The 20,340-nt window shown below is 46.0% G+C and overlaps 1 protein-coding gene across 2 annotated transcripts in view; it reads left to right on the top strand.

The window, feature by feature from the left end:
- EML1 (EMAP like 1) overlaps window positions 1–20,340 on the top strand; it is a 225,621-nt gene that overhangs the window by 30,763 nt on the left and 174,518 nt on the right. The window contains exon 1 of one of the 2 annotated variants that reach the window (XM_037831900.1): window positions 18,295–18,707. The exons of the other annotated variant lie outside the window; for it this stretch is intronic. Coding sequence (XP_037687828.1) covers window positions 18,641–18,707 — 67 coding nt within the window. The 5' untranslated portion in view covers window positions 18,295–18,640. Of the gene's footprint in view, window positions 1–18,294; window positions 18,708–20,340 lie in introns of those variants that run through there. 2 annotated transcript variants of the gene reach the window in all.

Here is a 20,340-nt window from a genome sequence, read left to right as displayed (position 1 = left end):
CATAACAAAATTAACTCTTTTAAAGCAAACGATTCCGTGACAATCAGCACATCTGCATTGCTGGGCAGCCACCACCTCTCCACCTAGTTCTGAACCATCGTCATCGCCCCTGAGGAAAATTCCGTGCCCATTAAGCCGTCACTGCTCATTCCCAGCCCCCCATACCCTGCTCCACATTCTGCTTCTGTCCCCATGGATTTACCTATTCTGGATATTTCTCATAAATAGAATTATACAGTATGCAACATTTTGCATCTGGCTTTTTTCACTTAGCTTGTTTTTGAGGTTCACCCACATTGTAGCATATATCAGTTATTTGTCCCTTTTTTATGGCTGGGATCTACCATAATTTAGGTTGATTCCGTTTTTCAGCTATCATAAATACTGTTGCTATGACCACTTGTGTTCAAGTATTTGAGTCCCTGTTTTCAGTTCTTTTGGGTATAGACTTAGAAGTGGAGTTGTTGGGTCATATAGTAACTCTATGTGTAACTTTTTGAGGAGCCACCAGATGGTTCTACAGCCTCTGCCCAGTTTTGATGACACCTGAACTGTGTGGTGCCGTTCTTGTGTTTATCCCAGGGTAAAGGAATTACCCTCTGTTCTCCTCCTACAGTTGTTTCACCTAGAAGTCAGAGCTGCTTTCAAACTCCAGTTCTGACATTTACTTGCCCAGTTGTTTTACCTCCCTGAGCCTTAGTTTCCCCATCTGTGAAACAGGGCCAGTGATGGCACTCTGCCAGATGAGGATTATGCGCTGTGCTGTGCACAGGGTCTAGCTCAGGGAAGCTACTCAAGAAACATGAATTCCTGCCCTCTCCTGCGCTCCCCACAGCATTTTCCACTGGTGTTACAACGATCTGTGTCTGCCTTGCCCGCTAGATGTTGAATTCTGAAGGGTCTATGGTTCGGTCCTCTGTGTTTGCCCTAGTAGAATGGTTTTCATACTTTTTAACCATCATTCACAGTAAGAAATATATTTTACAACACAACTCACATGTATAAATATCAATTAGGTCAAGATGTGTTTGGATCCTCTCTGTCATTCTGATTTTATTTATTTTTTTGTCTGGTTGTTCTAACAATGGCCAAGAGAGGGGTGTTAAAACCTCTAGCATGGTTGTGAAATTGTCTACTTCTCCCTTGAAAGCAGTCAATGTTTGCATCATGTTTATGATTGTCATGTCATCATGATGAATTGACCCTTTAATTATTATGAAGTGTTTCTCTTTGTCTCTGCAATGCTCTTTGCTTTCAAGTTTATTCTATCTGATATTAACATAGCCACTCCAAATTAATTTTACATGTCAAATTATTACTTACATGTTATATTCCTTTTCTTTCCATTTACTTTCAACCGATACGTGTCCTTATATACAAAGTGGATCTCTTGTAAACAGCATATATTTAAGTCTTGCTTGTTTCTTCATTCTGGTAATCTCTGCCTTTTAGTTGGGGCATTTACTTCATTAACATTTAATGTGACTACTGGTTTGATTGGATATGGATTTATCATTTTATTATTTATTTTCTGTTTGTTCTCTGTTTCCCCTTCCCTGTCGTGTTAAAATATTATTTGAATTTTTTTTTAGAATTCCATTTTAATTTATCTATTGGCTTTGTAGCTATATCTCTTTGCACTATTTTTATAGTAGTTGCTCTAGGATTGGAATATACACCTTTAACTTTTCACTGTCTATTTAAAGTTAATATTGTAACACTTCATATAAAACGTAGGCAATTTGTTACCATATAGATCCATCTCTCCTTACTCTCACCACCTTTTATGCTAGAGTTGTCAAATAGATTACATTCATTTATATTATAAATCCCACAAAACAATGCCATACTTTTTGCTTCAAACAGCCACGGGCTTTTTTTTTTAATTAAAGGGAAACTAGTCTTTTTTTTTTTTTAATTCAGTTTTATTGAAATATATTCACATACCATACAATCATCCATAGTATACAATCAACTGTTCACAGTATGATCATATAGTTATGCGTTCATCACCACAATCTACTTCTGAACATTTTCCTTACATCAAAAAGAACCAGAATAAGAATAAAAAATAAAAGTGAAAAAAGAACACCCAAACCATCCCCCCCATCCCAACCTATTTGTCATTTAGTTTTCAATCCCCATTTTTCTACTCATCCATCCATACACTAGATAAAGGGGGTGTGATCCACAAGGTTTTCACAATCACACTGTCACCCCTTGTAATCCACATTATTATATAATCGTCTTCAGGAGTCCAGACTGCTGGGTTGGAGTTTGGTAGTTTCAGGTATTTACTTCTAGCTATTCCAATACATTAAAACCTAAGAGGTGCTATCTATATAGTGCACCAGGGTGACCTCTCGACTCCAGGAAACTAGTCTTATGTATTTCCCCAAATGGTTACCACTTCTGATGCCCTTCATTCGTTTGTGAATATCTGAGTTCCCCTCCCATCCGAATCATTTCCCTTCGGCTGAAGAACTCCCTTTGGCATTTCTTATAGTGTGAGTCTGGGTCTGCGGGTGATGAATTCCCCAAGTTTTTCTTTGTTTCAAAATGCCTTTCGTTCTTTACCGAGTGCCTAGAATACAGCTTGGGGTCCGTTCACCTTCTAATATTAAACAGTGCCCTGATTTACTTCTGGAAATCATCCTTCTGCACCCCCCATCCACAGTGTGTCGGTGGGGTTGACTCCAGAGATGGGCATGTGTGAGTCAGGCCCAACCCATCAGTGATCGGTGTCGGGATGACAGGACCCAGTCAGAGCCAGCCAGGTGTAGCCTTGGGTTTCTGCTGGAAGAAATGAGGATTTGGGCTGCAAGGATAGAGTCCAGAGCTGTTGGCAGCCATCTTGCCCCTACAAGATACAGATGTGTGAGATGAGGAGAGGAAGACCAAGTCTTGATGAAATTCTTGAGTCTCTGGACACCTGAAGTAGTCATATGGTTGGAGTTTTCTGTTATGTGAGCATATAAATTTCCTGTTTGCTTTCACCAAGCCAAAAAAAAAAAATTCCTTTCATTCTTGAAGGACATTATTGCTTGATAGAGAATTCTGAGTTGACAGGATGTTTTCTTTCAAACTTTTAAAGATAGCGTCCCACTGTGTTCTGCTCTCCTTGGTTTCTGGTGACATGTCTGCAGTCACTCCAATCATCTCTCTCCTGCGTGGAATGCATCGTTTTTCCCTAGCTGCTTTTAAGACTTGGTCTTCATCTTTCGCTTTCAGCAGTTTGACTGTCATGTACCCAAGGTTCGAAAGGTGTACATCCTGAACATACTGCTGTGGGTTGGTGACAGTGCTCTCCCCACAAATGGGGGCACAACTGTGACCCCTTCCCCTCCCCCCCCCGGGGGCGCACGATGACCAAAGCCCAAAGTGAGCCCATTGGGGATCAGACCTCACTGCTAAGCACACTTTGGGCTGCAACGTAAGTCACTCAATTTTTATGTTGCAAAATCAAGGCATTTAAAAACACGACCATCCGCTCGGGCCATCATTTCATAAAAGAAAGGCTATTTTGTCACTCAAAATGGCAGAATAAAGCAAAGTCCTTCAATTAGATACATTTCATTTCATTTCATGACACACTCACTCCTTGTTTTCCTCTGTCCCGGGGGCAGGCGTGTCTGAGCCGTGGAAGGCCACAGTTGCAAAGATCACTCGGAGGTGACAGGGTCCTCTTCTCCCCTGGTTGGGCCCAGAGAGGGGAGGATATTTACCCAGATCACACAGCAAAGTTTCCCAGTTCTTCCACAGATAATTCTCAGCCACACTTGCTGTCAGCTGTCGGTGGAACAGTCCCGAGCTGCTGAGCTCATTTCACCAGCTGCACAGCCGTCCCCCTGAGGTGGGCCTGTCTGCTCTACTTGCCGTCACCCAGATCTGCAGGGTCTGTAGCCGAGGATAGAAGGCTGGATGGGAAGAGGGAACAAAGCAGCCAAGGTGGGGCTGCACCCCCAGACCACGCCTTGCTCCCTGGAGCAGCTCTGGAGACCCTGAGACCTGGAGAGCCATTAGCGCCTGCATAATGCACGGCTCCTTCTCTCTTCTGGGAATTCACTCAGCCCATCTTCCTAATGGCCACGAGAGAAGTGGGGCGTGGGCACTCTATTCATAAAGCCAGTGGCTGCCGCCCCATCTCCACCTTGCAGGAGGGGCTGCTCGCCGGGGGAAGGATTCCTCGGCATCTTTCTTCTGCTTATGAAGTCTGGGTGAGCATCTTGCCCCCTCCCACCTCCAGCCCAACCCGGGGTACTGGGCCGCCGGGGGAGCCTCAGAACCATGCTTGGGGGGTGCAGGAAGGGCTTGGGCCAGGAGAATAGGCTTCTGCAGGATTCAGGGAAGCAGAGAGTTCCAAGCAAGAGCAGAGGGCTTGGAGGTGAGAGAGTGGGATTCCAGGGGAGAAGGGACCCTCCCCGGTTCTCAGGGCAAGCGTGTGGCAGGCCTGCTGACCGTCCACCCCTCACTATGCCACTCACCGGGGACTGTTTCTCAGGCATCTCTGGGGCCTGGCAGAGCCGAGTCAGCTGGTGCATCCTGGGTTGGCCACGGCAATTGTTAAGAGGCTGAACTAGTTCTCTCATGCTCAGTATTTAGCTGCTGCCCCAAGCCCCCACCCTCACCCCAAAGGGCACCCCTCTTCCCTGCCAGCCAGGTTCTCCTCTGGGACCCTTCACCTGTCCTTGTGTCCAGCAACTAAGGGCTTCACGCCTCGGTCTGTGCTGCAACGATATAGCTTGTTGCATATTTTTGATAACCTCTTTGGGGCCTGGAGCATGAAGGGTGTGCAGCTGTACGGCTGCAGGATGGTTGGCACATGGGTGTACTCCCTGCCTGCATGGGGACAATCCAAGGTCACCAGCCATGCTCCTTGATGCCCTGCAGCCCTGGGGGTGAGGCGTCCTCTTGCAGGGTCCATTGGAAGCCCTGGGTAGGGACGGTGATGGAGGGAGAAAGGGGTGGGGGACATGAGCACTGCCAGCATTCTCTTGAATGGGAAAGAAAGTCGAGAGTGGAAATTTTCATTGCAAATCCCACTGACAGCTTGACTTTAAGGGAAAAGATGAGCTAAATTTAACCGAGCCAGTTAAAGAGCCAAAAATGCAATTTACTAATTAGCTTAAAATGGAAACTAGTCCAGTGATCAAACAGAGCTTTTTTGGTAACAAAATTAAAAAAAAAAAAAAAAAAAAAAAGAAGTTGTGCCTCTTTTCATACTGACATGCATTTCAATATCCTTATACAATTAGGAAGCAGCTCGCTGGCACACGGCCCACGACATGGGGGCACAGCCTCCCGGCCTGCTTGAGAAGTTACGGGAATCTTGATGTGCACGATGTTCTGCCTTCAAGTCAAATCTATTCTCTAATTACAGAGCGTCAAGGAGGGATCTAATCCCTGATCTTAGGGAGGAGGGGGCCTGTTGGGTGAACAAGGCAAGTTTGCAAGGACTATAATGCATCCAGAGTAGTAGGTGCCGGGGGGTTCATCTGGCAGGGAGGGTGAGGGTCCCAGAGTCGGTGGCTTTGGAGATGAACCTTGAGAGATGACAGCAGGAGAATGGGGAGCAATGTAAGGGGCAGTGCAAACCAAGATCTGAGATGGGGAAATGTGGAGGCTTATCCAGAGAAGAGCCAGTGGTCCCTGTCCCAGGTGGTCAGTTGCAACCTGGGTGCTGGATCCCACATCAAAATGTTGGCCTGGTACCATAACGACAGGCTCATGGGTTTACTCTTAATTCAGGGCCAGTGGGCAGCCCCTGGGGCTTCCGGCTGGGCAGGGAGTGCGTTAGACCACACTTTAGCAGAACAGCCTGGCCACGGTGCAGAAGGTACATTTCCATGACTGTGGTATGTACTTTATTACTATAATTTTTGCACCAATTATTTGCCAAATAATCAGTTAATAATATAATTTCTTATATAGTATATATAACAAATATATAATAAAATAAGTTGATAGTATAATTTATTAGCCTCTTCCTTTTCCCACCTAATGGAATAGCAACACAGACTTTGAAGAAACATTTTGTAGATTCACCCAGGACATTAAAAAAAGGTAACTGGCTATGGCACAAAGGGTAACATTTGGGAGAAAGAGCATTTTCACAGCAAATTTTCACGATACAGTTTATGTTCATACTCTTCCAACTAAAACAGATGGTTTTTCCAAAGTATTGCTGTCTTTTAAGAATATTTTCTTGCTGCTCTAATTTGGTGCAATAAAATGTCCTGAAGGCAAAATGAAATTTTTGCAGGTAACACAACTGTTCATATATTAAATGTATATAAGAGATACTCCTTGTTGCCCTTACAGACACTGAAAGGAAGCAATTATATCTGTTATAAATGGAGGGAATGTAAAACCTGTGAAATTAATGCAGAATCCCAATGAAATACAGCTGACCATTTTACTATTGCATTTATTGGATATGGTTAGATTTTAATCACTAAATGACATCATTAAATGCACATAATAATGCAGATAAGGACTACACCTCAGTATAGGGTATACAATAAATGAATTATAATTTGTGGTCATTACTTACATTGGTCATAAATGAATTCTCTTCTTCTCAAATGGTGATACATTGGCTATAAATTTGTCCTCAAGCCACCTTTCTCATGATTATATCTATTTCTCACCAGAGTGGCAAATGTGTGAAAATCTGAGTTTAAACATTGTATAAGCTATTTTTTATTTTCTGAAAGATTTATCATAGGACCCCCTTTAGACTGCAAGCTTCAGCCACACGTTGCCCCAAGATTTTAATTTGATTTATAAATGGAGGATTTATAGTTCTTCAGAAGCCCATCTTCTATGCAAAATGAAATAAAAAGGCACGTAGACTTTTAACCTTCTTTTTACTGAAAGGAAAATTCCTTTAGAGACAGGAACTGAGAATTCACCTTCGTTTGGTGCAGCATCGGCATACAGAAGGCTCACAGCACATGTCTGTAGAATGAATGAATGATGAACTAGTGAACAAACTAAAGGACAAACAAACAACTTGAAGCTGAAGGAGCTGATTAAAATGCACATATCTTAAACCTAATTTCAATTTATCAGCGTATACATGCACATATTAAAAAAAATCATAGACTTACAAGTCTTAATACAAAAAGGTGGTAGTCGTGTTCCCTCATTCCCCATGACATTCCCACATTTCTACCTCCCAGATGCGACTGCCACTTCCAAATATTTTATCTGTTCCTTCTGGTGTATATTTACCTTTCTTTAAATAACATGCTTATATTGCTTCTTCCTGATTTGCCAGGTTCAGGCATTCATTATCTGTTACTGTGCCACCATGGCAGACAAGGATTTTTCTTTCACATCTCTCATTGCACACGCCCATACCCACCCACACATGTGTGCACATACACCTCCTCCCATCCTCCCAACAGAGTAATATCATAATTTTTATATTTGATCATTATGTATTTATACTATATATATGTCATTCTTATACAATTTGCTGTTTCCTGAAGTAAATAATATCTTCTGTTTTTCATGTACTTATCGTTACTCTCGAATACTCTGTCTTTCAAGTAAATCTCCTTCCAATAGTTTTCAATTTCATCTTCTTGGCGCCATATCTCCAGGGCCCCTGCCCTCTGGCTGCAGTCTGAACCAGCTGCCTACTGACACAACTGTTTTGGTTCATTGTGCATTTGTCTGGGGATCTCCCCTAGCCATTATCCTGGAGATTCTTTCATTTCTCTTTTGTGCTGATTTCCTTGTTCCCCAGATCCCATGTCTTCTTTCTTGACAGCTCCCTTGTTTTGGTGGAACACATCCTGCAGTAGCTTCCTGAGAAAGGAGGCACATGGAAGTGAAGAATTTAGAACTTGCATATATGAAAATATTGTTGATGGTTCGATTTGAAGTTTTGATTGAGCTTGTTATTACAGGCTGAAAATAATTTTCCCTCAAAAATTTGCTTTTGGCATTTCATTTCTCTGTTGTCTTCTAGCTGCCATCTTTGCTGTTTAGAAATCCAAAGCCATTCTGATTTATAATCCTTTGAGACCTGTTATTTCCCTCTGGAAGCTTCTGAATCTTTTCCTTATCTCCAGCATTCTAAAATGTCACAGGGATATGACACTTGGTGGAGGTCTCTTTTTTTTCTCCATTGTGCTGAGCACTCAGAATGTCTTTCAATCTAGAAATTCCTGTCCCTTAGATCTGGGAAATTTTCTTGAATTATTTCTTTGGTGATTTCTTTCTATTTTCTTTGCTTTCTCTTTCCAAAACTGTTGTTACTCAGATGTTGAAGTTCATAGTATGATTATCTAATTTTCTCTCCTGCATTCAATATTGCTTTGCCTTTGGGTTCCTTTTTTCTGGAAGATTTCCTCAAGTCAATCTGTAGACTCTTCTAATGGAGATTTTATTTCCATGATCATATTTTAAATTTCCAAATTCTCTTTTTGTCATCTGATTTGCTAATGGCAACCTGTTCTTGTTTTGTGGATGCACTGACTTCAAAAGTAGTTTTATTTCTTTACGCTGTCTTGTTTACTCATATTCCCTTTTCTTCCATTTTATATTTTCTCAAACATTTAGAGATTCTTGGCTCTCTGTTCAAATTTCAGAGGGGGACATTAAACAGTTACCCAAAATCTCTGGGCTAATGGATGACACTTGTCAGCTGGCGGCCTTCACCATGGAGCCTGATCTTCAGTCCCCCAAATCTTTTCTCAATGCTTCATCGTACCCCTAGCAAAGGGTGTCCCATTCTTGCCTAGAAAGGAGACCCCTGCCCATCATTCCTCTGAGAGCCACGGGTGGGAAAGGGATGGGGTGGGCGCTCATCATTCAGCATGAGGCCGTCAATTCTTTCCCACCTCCAGGGTGGCACCCCTCCCTTGGCTGTGGCTGGCAATGTTTTGTGCCGAGAACCTCCCACATCACCTGTTGCAGAGGTTAAAGCTCCAGTCTCCCATGGGGATGCAGGAGGAGATGGACTTTCTTACACAGACTTTCAATCGATCTTTCCATTTCCAGCCCCTCAGCACTCCCACTGCCAGTGATGCCTGGTGCTGTCAGTTCCTACTTTTTTTTGCGGGGGGGGGGGGGGAGCAGGGTGGTTTCTGTTGGAGGAGTGGGTTGCTTCTTGGCTGCCCCGGCCTCGCTGGCTTCAGTTTCAGCTTGCTTGGGGGCAGTTGAGACTGGATCTCTCCTTTTCCTATTTTCTAGCTTGCAAAGTTGTATTAAGCTTGTCCCCTCTTCCATCCTCTCTGTCCTCGTGGGTATGAGGAGCTTCATTTAGCAGAATGTGGAGATAAACACATATGTTCGATCCATTGCCTTTCCCTGGAAATCCATTGTTAGAACTTCTTTACAGGTAGGGAGATTCGTTGCCTGGTACATGGAATGTTGCCAGCAAATATTGGTTGAATGAATGAAAGAAATGTCACATTTTCAGTGGAGTGGCATCCATGTCATCCTTCTAACCCTCTTCTCTTGGAAGATGTAGCATCCCTCCTTCTTTCCAAGGCTACTCCCTCTGCTGTTTCCCCCACCCCACATACTGTGTGCTGGACCCAGCCCTGTCCTCTGGAAGCCGGCCCCACCAGTCTTCTCCTTCTCCTTGAATTGTCACCAACTTCCTTTCCTTTGATCCTTTCTTTTGTCCATCAAATGTGCTTGGCTGTTCACATCCACCAAGGCCCTTCCTGGTGTTGCTGCTCCACGAGGCAGGCTTCCCAGCTCCTTTGTCCTCTCCCAGGCTTGCCACCTATTCCTCTGCCAACCCTCCATGTCCCAGTGACACCCTTATTGCCAAGGCCATGGTCTCCTCCCTGCACTCATCCTGACATCAACACCACCCACCACCCCTTCCTTCCAGGAACAGACCCTCCCTTGGCTTCTTCTCCACTAGCAGCCTGGTCTGGCTGGACCAACTCCCCACCCACCTGGTCCGGAGGATGTCCACCAGCAAAGTCCAGGTTTTTCCTGCATCACTTGAAGCTATGCTAAGGGCCCACTAGTTTGTCTTTGTGATTCCAGGATCTCCTGGTCCAGCTGATGTGCACTTCCCCATCAGTCTTCCCGAAGCACGGCCCTGATCGTGTATCTTCCCAGTGGCTCCTCATTGCCCAAGGGTAAAGCCCAGCCCTTTAGCACAGGATTCCAGGCCCTCTCCAATGGGCCTGATGACTGCAGTTTGACCTCCTTGTCAAGCTCCCTTGACTTTAACAGAGCTGGACAGCTCATCATTCCACAGAAGCTTAGTCTGCACATCTAGCCTCGTGCCTGGATGGCTTTCCCTCCTTCTCTCCACTCATCTCCTCTCCCAGATTCTGCAAGGCCAGAGCTGTGCTCCCAACCCCTCTCCCCAAAGGATTCCTTCCCCATCTGCCTCAGCCATTGAGGGTTCATAATCCTTGTGCCTTTGTTTGTCCCAAGCCAAGCAACAAACACTTTCTGAATACAAGCTGTGGGTCGGATGCAGTGGGAGTGGGGGTGTGCACCCCACAGGAATGCCCAGGGCCCCATTCTGTCAGGTACCACAGTCCCTGGGTGACATGGTACCTGCTATGTTGTTCACCTTTGTGTGCCCTGATCCCGGGCACTCGGTGCGTGCAAATGAGAGGATGAGCCATCAGCACCTATCAACTGTCTGTGCAGAGAACACGGCGAACAAGCCCATGACTGAGGGACGGGGAGCAGCTTCTTCCCAGGGAGAAACCTAAGTGGGGACTGATAGCCTTGCCGTTATCAGCGGGACAGCTGGAGTTTGGGGTCCACAGGCAAATGTGTTAGCAAGAGTTCCTGTACCCTTTGTTGATTACAACTAAGTAGTGTGTGTGTCTAGACAGCTAGGATGAAAAATCCAGTGATGAGATGGTGGGAAGGAACCAGGAGGCCTTTACGTGAAAATCCTGATGGATGCCGAGATTTCTGACAACTTCTCTTTGTTTCTTGCAACCACAATACTGTGGGGCAGATTTGTGGATATCTGTAATATTTTTATTTCAGTGTGTCATACGAACAGAATCTAAATCTTTCTGTATTACCTAGGATGACCTACAGTGTAACTGGTCATCCAAACCACAGCAAGGCAACAGGCTAAACTGGAACTGTCGTGAGCACACTGGGACGAGTGGTCACCCTGATATTAGCTTATTTTCTCTGTGGTGAGTCTAGAGTGTGCCAAGAACTGCCAAAAAAAAAAAAAAAAAAATCAAAAAACAAAACAAAACAAAAAAAGCTGTACAGGCAACACAATGGAGCAAAAGTGTATAAAGTTTCCTGAACATGGCATGGCTTGGTGGAGATGCTGTAGCTGAGAATTTGTTTGCCATCTAGCGCAATGCCTGCGTGTCTTAGTCTGCTGGGACTGCCAAGACAAATGCCACACATGGATTGCCTTTAACAATAGGCATTTGTCGCCTCATAGTTTTGGAGGCTGGAAGTCCAGTTCAAGGCCATGCTTTCTCCCGGCCTCTAGAGCCTTCTGGTGCTGGCTTGTCGCAGTCCTTAGGGTTCCTTGGCTCAAAGATGCACCTCTGCCTCCTTCGCGTGCTGATCTCTCGCTTCTTCTCTGGCTTCCCCTCTGGTTTCTACTTCCAAGTCCAGTAGAACTTACAAAGGCTCACAAAGGCTTCAGCCCCATTGGATTGAGACCCACCCACATTCAGTTTTGCCACACCTTAACTAATAACACAGTCACAGGTCCTCTTTACACCCTGACTCACCCTAACATATTCAGAGAGACAGTTCACACAGGGGTTCACACCCACAGGACCAGGCTCTGGGGGTTGGGGGACTTTGGATTGAAGGTGTCCTTTGTGGGGACATGATTCAGTCCCAGCAGTACATTACTGTATAAATTACAAACAATACGAAGAACAGTTGCTTAAATATAATGACATTTTAAAAAGAGAAAGCCAACCAAAAAGTGATTTTGATTTTCCACCCCATTTCAGACATTTCAAAATACATCAGTTTTTTTGATCCATGCAAATCATTAAGAGTGAATAACCTACCAAATCTACTGGGAAAAAGCGAGCCATGGGTTTCTTAGCTAATAGCTTTCATAACCTTTTAGACTATTATACAAATTATCCAAGGAAAGGCTCTGAATTTCATGATCCTGCAGTGCCGACATTTCTGTAATGGGGTAATAAAGTTAAAGAGGTCCTTGCTAAGGCTGTCTTCACCATGTAGGACTGTTACTTGTCCAAGGCCCCTTTCCTGCCCGGGTCCATCCAGGCCAGCACTGTACAGGTAGTCACGGAGCTGGGTCCACCAGGCCAGGAATTTCTCACCCTTATAAGGTGAGCTGCAGCTCTGTCTCCACGTCTGGGGCCCCCAGTCAGGGACCGGCCAGGGAGAGCACCATCAAGATCACCCAGGAAGAGCACACGCCCTGCCCCCATGGTGCGTACAGTCTAGGGTCTAAAGAGCTATCAAAGGCAGGTCGGTGTCTAACAGAAGGAAGGGACTGACGGCTGTGAGCCATCCTAGGAGGCAGGGACCCTGGCAGGCTCAGGAGGAAGTAGCATGGCAGCTGGCTTCACAGATCCTGTGGAAGGACTGTCTCACCAGCAGTAATTGCACATGCGAGGCCCAAAGGCAGAAAACTGTGGGGTGGTTAGGAAACGAAAAGCTGGGTGGGTTGACTGGGGCAAGGATGCAAGAGCTGGAGGAGCTGGGGATGGGGGCCATGAAGGATGCTGAAAGCCAGTCTGCAAGCCTAGAACTTAGCACTGTGGGTTTCTTTTTCTTCAAGAAAGAGAATACTCTTAAAAATGGGAAGGGTGGATGAAGCACCCCTTGGAAGGAATTGCCAAGAGCCCAGGATAGGTGAGAGCTGGCAAGGAACCACCATGAAGGTATCCGCTAGGTCTTGGGAAATGATCTCTAATTTTGCCAGATGGAAGTCACAGAAAACCTTGAAGGGAAAAATGTCATGATTTTCCAAAAAGCAGAAGTTGGACTCTGGAAAATACAGATGATACATTTGGTATTAAAATCGGTTCTGAGAAAAAAAATTCTTAACAGATCTTGGAAGAGATAGTGAGTAAACACTTGGAAAGGAAAGGGTGTTACTAAGAGCCAGACCAACTCATTCCATTTCTTCCTGGTGTTTCCAGATTGGATTTACAAAGCATTTGTGAAGATCCTTCACAAAATCCTTGCAAATGAAACAGAGAAAAATAGTCTGAGTGAATAAATTGGGGCAGTTTCACATTTAGCTGGAAAAACATAGCCAGAGTATTGATAAATAGATCAATAGAGATGCTATATAAAGGTCCCCGCCCTCTTACTGTGCTGCTAATACATTTGTCAATTACACAGATGAAGACGACATTGAAGGATTTATTATGGCACATTTGCTGCTGTCACAACGCTGATGTGTTAGATGCCAGATTTAAGATTTTGATTGGCTTAAATGATGGACTGAAACCAAGAAAATGACATTTAGCAGGGGTAAAGATAAATCCTATCTTTAAGTTAAAAAAAAATCAATTAGTTCATTCAATACAGATGGAGAAACCCAACAACAGTTGATTTGAAAAAGACTGAGAGGTTTATAATTGACCAGAAGTTCAATATGAGCTAGGAGTATACATCCTGGTTGCTCAAAAAAATCAATCTGAACTTCAGTTGCATCAGTAGAGTCATAGTATCCAAGTTATTCAAGGGAAATTGCACCCAGAATGGCCAGCGGACTCTGGGGTTATTACATCCAGTTCTGGGCACCAACATTCAGGAGAAAAGGATCCAACTGGGGGTAGAGGGGGCATCCATGTAGATCTGGGGTCTAGAGCTAGGTCACATGATGGACAGGGAGGCGATGGGGAGCTTTGCTTTGGAGATGACAAGTGCTCTCTTCAATGTATTTGAAAGCACATTGTGTATAACGGGCAACCAATTTTGTCCACAGGGTTCATTCCTCCCCACCCCACTTCACTCACTTGGTATTTCCTCACTGCCAGCTACATTCATCACTGTGCCAAGCATGATGACGTTAGAGGCATCTACTCTCCTGGGAAACATAGAGACATACCCATGGGTGTGTTCCCACAGGGCAAGGCAGATTGACAGAAAAGATACAGATATGCTGGGCATGCAGAGGAGGCCAGGACAGCTCAGCACTGCAGCGAGGCCCTGGCAACCGGGCAGCTGCCAGTGCTGGAGGGGAGGGAAGACGGGCATTTGAAACTGGGGCAGCATAGGTGGAGGCCCAAAGCATCCGAGTGCCTTGCATGTCTGAGAGTCATGAGCGGGGGCTGCGGCAGGAGCATATCGGATGCCGAAGATGGCATCTGCAGCAGGAACACAGAGGGACTTCAAGTCCATGCCCAGACGTGTGGGCTCAACACAGTAGGCAACGGAGAGGCAAAGGCCTCCTCTTTGAGGAAGTTAAATCCAGAGTAATGGAGCATAGCTGGGGAAACCGGGAACAAGGCTATTGCCACAGCTCAGGACAGACAGAAGACTGAACCAGGACAATGGGGAGAAGACATTGACAATCCAAAATCGTTATCAGTGAAGGATGTTTTGAGGAAGCGTAATTTGGGATAAAAATAAACAACAATCTTTTTAATAATTTGAGCTGTTCAACTTTGAAATGGGCTGAGTGACCATTTATCAGACATCATAGGGTAGGATAGCTGCCTTGGCAGGCAAGTTGGCGAACAAGAACTTCTTTTGGGGTACTAAGAATCTGTGGTTACCTCTCATTTTATAGAGTAACAACCTTGTCACGAGAAGGTATGTTTTACATTTTAGTATCAGTAATGATTTGTGTCCTGAATTTGTGGAATAACCAATTCTTGACTTTGGAATATTCTACTAATGGAGGGTCAACTTCTCTTTGTTCTTAGAATAAAATTGGAAAACCTACACAGGATCTCCAAGGCCCTGCACAAACGGGATGCCCGGCTCCTGCCCTGCCTGCTCTTGCCAACCAACTCCTGCTGTACCCATTTCTTTCATTCCTCAAATAAGCCTTATTTGCCTGAAGTGGCTGTCCCTCAATCTTTGCCCACTGCTACTCTTTTTTTTTTTTTTTTTTAATTCTTTTACTCCTCAGTTCAATTCAGATCCTCCAGTATAATCTGAATTTCTTCCTTCTATCTTTGTTCCATGGCATTCACCACAATTTGTAATTAGACATTCATTTAAGGTGATTATTTTATGTCTGAGTGTTTCTCAGACTTTGTGTCTTCCAGGGAGAAAGATGTCCTGCATCCGAACCCAGCACACTCATACATAAATTTCAAGTCAAGACAAACATTTCAAGTAAAAATCCTTGTTCTCGCCATGTTCCATGCAGTCTGATATTTTCTATGCTGTTCCATTTTTTAAAGTGCTGATTGGGACACTTTACACTGATTTCACAACCACCTGCAATTTCAGAAACACTGTATTCTGGGTGCTATATTTCTAGCTCTGAGCATGCTGCCGGGCACCCTGTGACTATTTTCGGAAGAATGTTGAATTAAACAATAGATGCTCAAGGCCTCACGTTTCTGGGTAGTTTTTAATTATTGCTCTATGAATAAAGGCTACAGAGCTCCATTTTTTCCATTCTCTTTTCCACATATAAGAACACTGCTATTAATGCCACTGAACACTGTGGTTATACTGTCCTAAAGAGTGTATATCATTTATTATGACGACAATGCTTTTTGGACTCAGGCCACAAGTTACCTCAAGATGACATGGAATAACAGTCTGTTCAAATGTTTGGGCAGCAAAATCACACATTATTAATTAAGTTTTCAGAGACTTTCCTTGAACTTTCTCTCTAGAGCTGTTTTAATGCTGTGCAGATTATACCTAACTGACTTAACATACATATTCTTGTAATTATACCAAATTTTGCTTTTTTAAAATAAGATATTACCATTGTGGGGAAAACAAAGCTATTTAATACTCTGGGTTAAGAATGTAATAATGATCTTTAACATTTCAAAAGCACATGGACTGAATTTTGGTGTTATTTGTAATTTTGCTAGTGAAAGAAATAAAATCTCCACCCCAATTTTACAGCTGAACTTTTAAATATATTTCTCCTTTTCCACTTCAGAATGTTCTTTACTCCTTAACATTTATTAGCTGTGGCCATCAAATATCACACCTTTAACATTAAAAATGAGGAATTTTAACATTCTTAAAGAGAATCATCTTTTAACAATTTAGTCATGATTATCATTTCCTTTCCAACTTCAAGAAAGCCACATATCAGCTTTTTATTCCAATTATCCAACGTATTCTCAAGTATGAAACGTCTCCTCGACCCTCCTATGACCTCAGCCCTCTATGTTTGGCCCCATTTCCTTTCCCTGTCAATGTTCTCAAACATGCATGTCCATGCGCTCTCCCTTCGATGTTCAGCAACCTGGCTTCCATCCCCAGCACCTCACCAAGTTGCCCAAGGTCACCTGTTCTGCAGAGAACCCTGCGATAACGCCCACCTCCTCTAAGCTTTCTGTGCTCTTGGCTTGTGAGACCATATCCTATGCTGATTTTCCTGCCTCTTTGCTTCTTCAGAATTTCCTTCTCTACTCTTTCTCCAATGCGCTGCCCCAGCTCCAGTCCGACTTTTCTTTAGAGCTCATTTACAACCTCTTTACTGACAACTCCCAAATCCCACTTCTTTCACTGGCATGCCAGTCTCTCAATTGCTACAGGGCATGTCTGATCAGAAGTCTCGCTGTCATCTCTTGACTGTTCTTCTTTCCAGCCACATGGTCCTATGACAAGTTCCTTCTGATCATCCGAGCCCTCAGGGCCCTGTTTCCGGAGCCCTGCAGGTGGAGGGGCTGCTCCAGCTCCAGTTGCTGGCCCCTGCAATCCACATGCCCTCATCCGCTGCTTGCTAGTGAGAAACCCTCCTTGTGTCCCTCCATCTCCTGCTGCATCTGGCTCTCCAGGTCCTCTCTTACCTGGCCCCTTTCTTTCAGTCCTATCTTATCTCCCACTTGTCTGCGCTATGAGTCATTCATTCTCTTCCGGCAAGCCCTCTTGGGCTGTCAGCAAACCCTGCTCCTTCTTTCCTCCACGTCCCCATCCACCCAGGTCACAGCTGAAATCAACAACTCCTGTAGCCCTTCAGCCTCCACCCACAAGGGACTAATTTTCTTCTTTCCCTTAACTGTCCCTCTTGTTTCTCTGAAAACGTTCCTCCTCTGCCCACAGCATCTAACACCGGTTCTTATCCCCATATGCTAAACATGCCACACGCAGGGTGACAGACTCCGGGGCCTGGCACTGCCATCCCCCTGTATCCAGGCTTCACTTCTGGAAAGACAGGCATTGTTCTGGAAGTTTTCCTAATAGTAACTTTTTATTCAGTTTTTATTTCATCTACTTGTGCTCAACCTACACAAATGAATACCCACAACTTGAAACCATTTAGACTTTTACATATAATCGAATCACGGCTGTGTGTGACAAGGGGCCCACATGTGTTCAATTCATGTACTGTTCTCCTCTCTAGTTTCCTCACAATTCCTAGGTCTTCACTTCTGGCCATGCATAGTGAAATGCAGATCCTCAATCCAGCATTTGTATGTATGGGCTGGAAAAGTTACAAATTCATGGATTTGTGTGTTTCTCCTATATCATTTTGCCCCTGTCTTTGCCTCTTTTTGAGATAGAACAAACACAAATTTCTTTAGGTCATGTCCCAAGTTAACGGTCCAAGTCATGGATACAAATCTGTATCCTCAAGTTTGATCCTAGAGAGGTGTTTTAACTCAGTGAGCTTCCGCGACGGTGCCTTTAAACGCAGCAGTTTCCAGTCTAATATTAGGACAGAGTCTTTTGAAGTAGAAAGCAGCAAAAATCTTTTCCTGGTGGTAAGCAATGGCTCAAGTGCAGTTTCGAGCCCTATGCTAATTCTCACTTAGGGCAGGGCCTCTGGAGAACGTGCGGGAAGAGGGGCGCGTCCCTTAGGACGCGGCCAAAAGCGGAGTTGCTCCGAGGTGGAGGCCCAGCTGGAACGCGCCCCCAAGTTGTCCATGTTTGGCTCTAGAGCTGCCCGCAGGCTCGGGGACAGCGCCCGGCGAGGGTGTGGCGGAGGAGGTGGGGCAGCCGCAGAACCGGGAGGTCCCCGGGCGCTGATGCCGGCGCAGGCGGCGCCCCGGCCTACCCGCAGGCCCGTCCGGGGGTCCCCGCCCCGCCGCGCCCCTCGGCCCGCTCGGGGCCGCCGCGGCTCTCCCGGCCTCTCCCTTTGTCCCCGCGCCGTCGCCCTCCTGAGGCGAGGGCCGCTTCCGTCCCCCCCAGCACCCAGCGGCCGAGAGAGGAGGCGGGCCCGGCGCTCCCGCACCACCCCAGCCCGCCAGGGCCGCGCGCCCTCCCCGCGGGGAGAGGGCAGGCCCGGGCCGCGTTCCCCGCCTCCGCCCGCGTCCACGCCCCGCCACGTCCCCCGCCTCCCCCGGCCGCGGCCCCGCCGGCCCCCGAGGCCGCCCCCTGGCGGGCAGAACTGGCGCTGGTCCGCGCGGCGGCGGCGGGCCCGGGGTTGCCATGGTAACCGGCAGCAGCCGCCGCCACAGCAGGGCCGGCCCCAGCGCCAGCGCCGGCCGCGGCTCGGGCCCGGGCTCAGTGTGTGGGTGAGCAGCGGCGGCGCGGCCGGGCCGGGGGAGCGGGCGCTGCCGGCGGCCTCAGCATGGAGGACGGCTTCTCGAGCTACAGCAGCCTCTATGACACGTCCTCGCTGCTCCAGTTCTGCAACGGTGAGGGGCGGCCGCGCGGGAGGGCCGCGGGCGCGGGTCCCGGGCGGCGGCGGCGGCGGCGGCGGCGGCCAGGGCGGGCGGGCGGGCGGGGGCCGAGTCGAGGGGCCAAGGCCCGGCGGCCGCGGGGGAGGCCGCGCGAAGTTGCTTCTGAGGGGCGCGCGGTTCCCGCCGCCGCCGGCGCATTGTGCTGGGGCCGCGGGGCCGCGCCTCGCCCCGGGCCGGAGCGGAGCCGGGCGGCGGCCGCTCCCCTCCACCGCCCGCGGCTCGGGCCCGTCGCCTCGCCGACCCCCGGGTTGACCCTGCCGAGAGCCGAGCGAGCGGACCGGGACCCGGAGCGGAGGGAGCCGGAGGGGCCCCAGGCAGCCTCGGGCTTCCCGGGGAACGTGTTGCTTTTTTGCTTGCAAACTCACATCTGTTCGGAAATTGCTGGGTGAAGAACTCGGAAAACATATCGCTTAATCACGAAACACTCCTACGAGGATGCGCGCAGTGTTTGTTGCCAATAGATCCTCAGAATCCATTCAGATCTACTCTCATTAAACGGTCACAGTTCATGCAATCTAGATCTTTGTGAATGGGAAGGCAAAGTGGACCTGGCTTAAAAGTGTTGCCGCTTATTTTGTTTACAGGGTGATAGAAATTTTTCTGCATTTTTTTTTTTTACGGGAAAGAAGCATTAATAGCCACTAATATGGCATCTTTCAAAAACATAAAATCCTTCATGCTTGACAGATTTTAGTCTTACTTAGCAGGGTTGAAAAAGATTTCCACAGCACACTGCATGTTTTATTAGAAAATGATGCATGATAATTCTTGCACAAAGTTAAACACGCATTTTTATATATTTGATTTATTGCACCATCAAAGGGTCCCAAAAGTTTGTTAAAGAAAAAAAAATTGTATTTTATAGAATCTACCTGTAGTGCCACGGGAGTAATTTTGATTTCTAGACTCTTTGACAACTCCTGCAATTTATTTTGCAGTTGTAATTGTGATTTGTGGAACTTTTCTTGTTATTCAACACCTGTTTGCAAATAGGAGATATTAGCTGTAGCAATAAAGAGTAGTGAGTGTGCTGCTTCATCCTCTGTCTGTAGTGATATTTTGATCTCTAGCCAAATTATCTTTTTTGCGGCAGGGTGTATATTCTGGTAGTTTTTATAGCGTATAATTTTCATATTAACAACATGTGGCCCTTCATTAACTTAATAATGCCCCCTTCTGTGGAATGAAAGAAAGTTTTTGCTTTCCCCAGATTTAACAGCAGTTTCCTAGAGCAGAGCTTTGAGCCTCAGAAGGGACTGAGACAAGGATTGAAACACAGTATTTGGCACTTTGCTGGCTTCTGGAACATCTTATAGTTTACAACCCATAGGTTGTATAGATGCCTCAGTTAAATTTTGATTAGTTTTCTTAATTGGCTTATAATCATTCATTTAAATTTGAATCATTTGAATTGCTAGTTTTGATCTACAAGATAGGTAGACACACCCACCCCACCCCACCACCACCCACCCCCATCCTCCCACCCTCCTCCCCCACCCATACAGTTTATGATAACATTCTCCCTAGGTTATTTGTGCAAGACATATGAAATGACTTCCAGGCCTAAAGGTATTTAAAAAAATCAGTA

Source organism: Choloepus didactylus, chromosome 4 (genome assembly GCF_015220235.1).
Source record: "Choloepus didactylus isolate mChoDid1 chromosome 4, mChoDid1.pri, whole genome shotgun sequence".
Lineage (NCBI taxonomy): Eukaryota > Metazoa > Chordata > Mammalia > Pilosa > Megalonychidae > Choloepus > Choloepus didactylus.
This window is presented reverse-complemented; position numbering and strand designations above follow the sequence as displayed.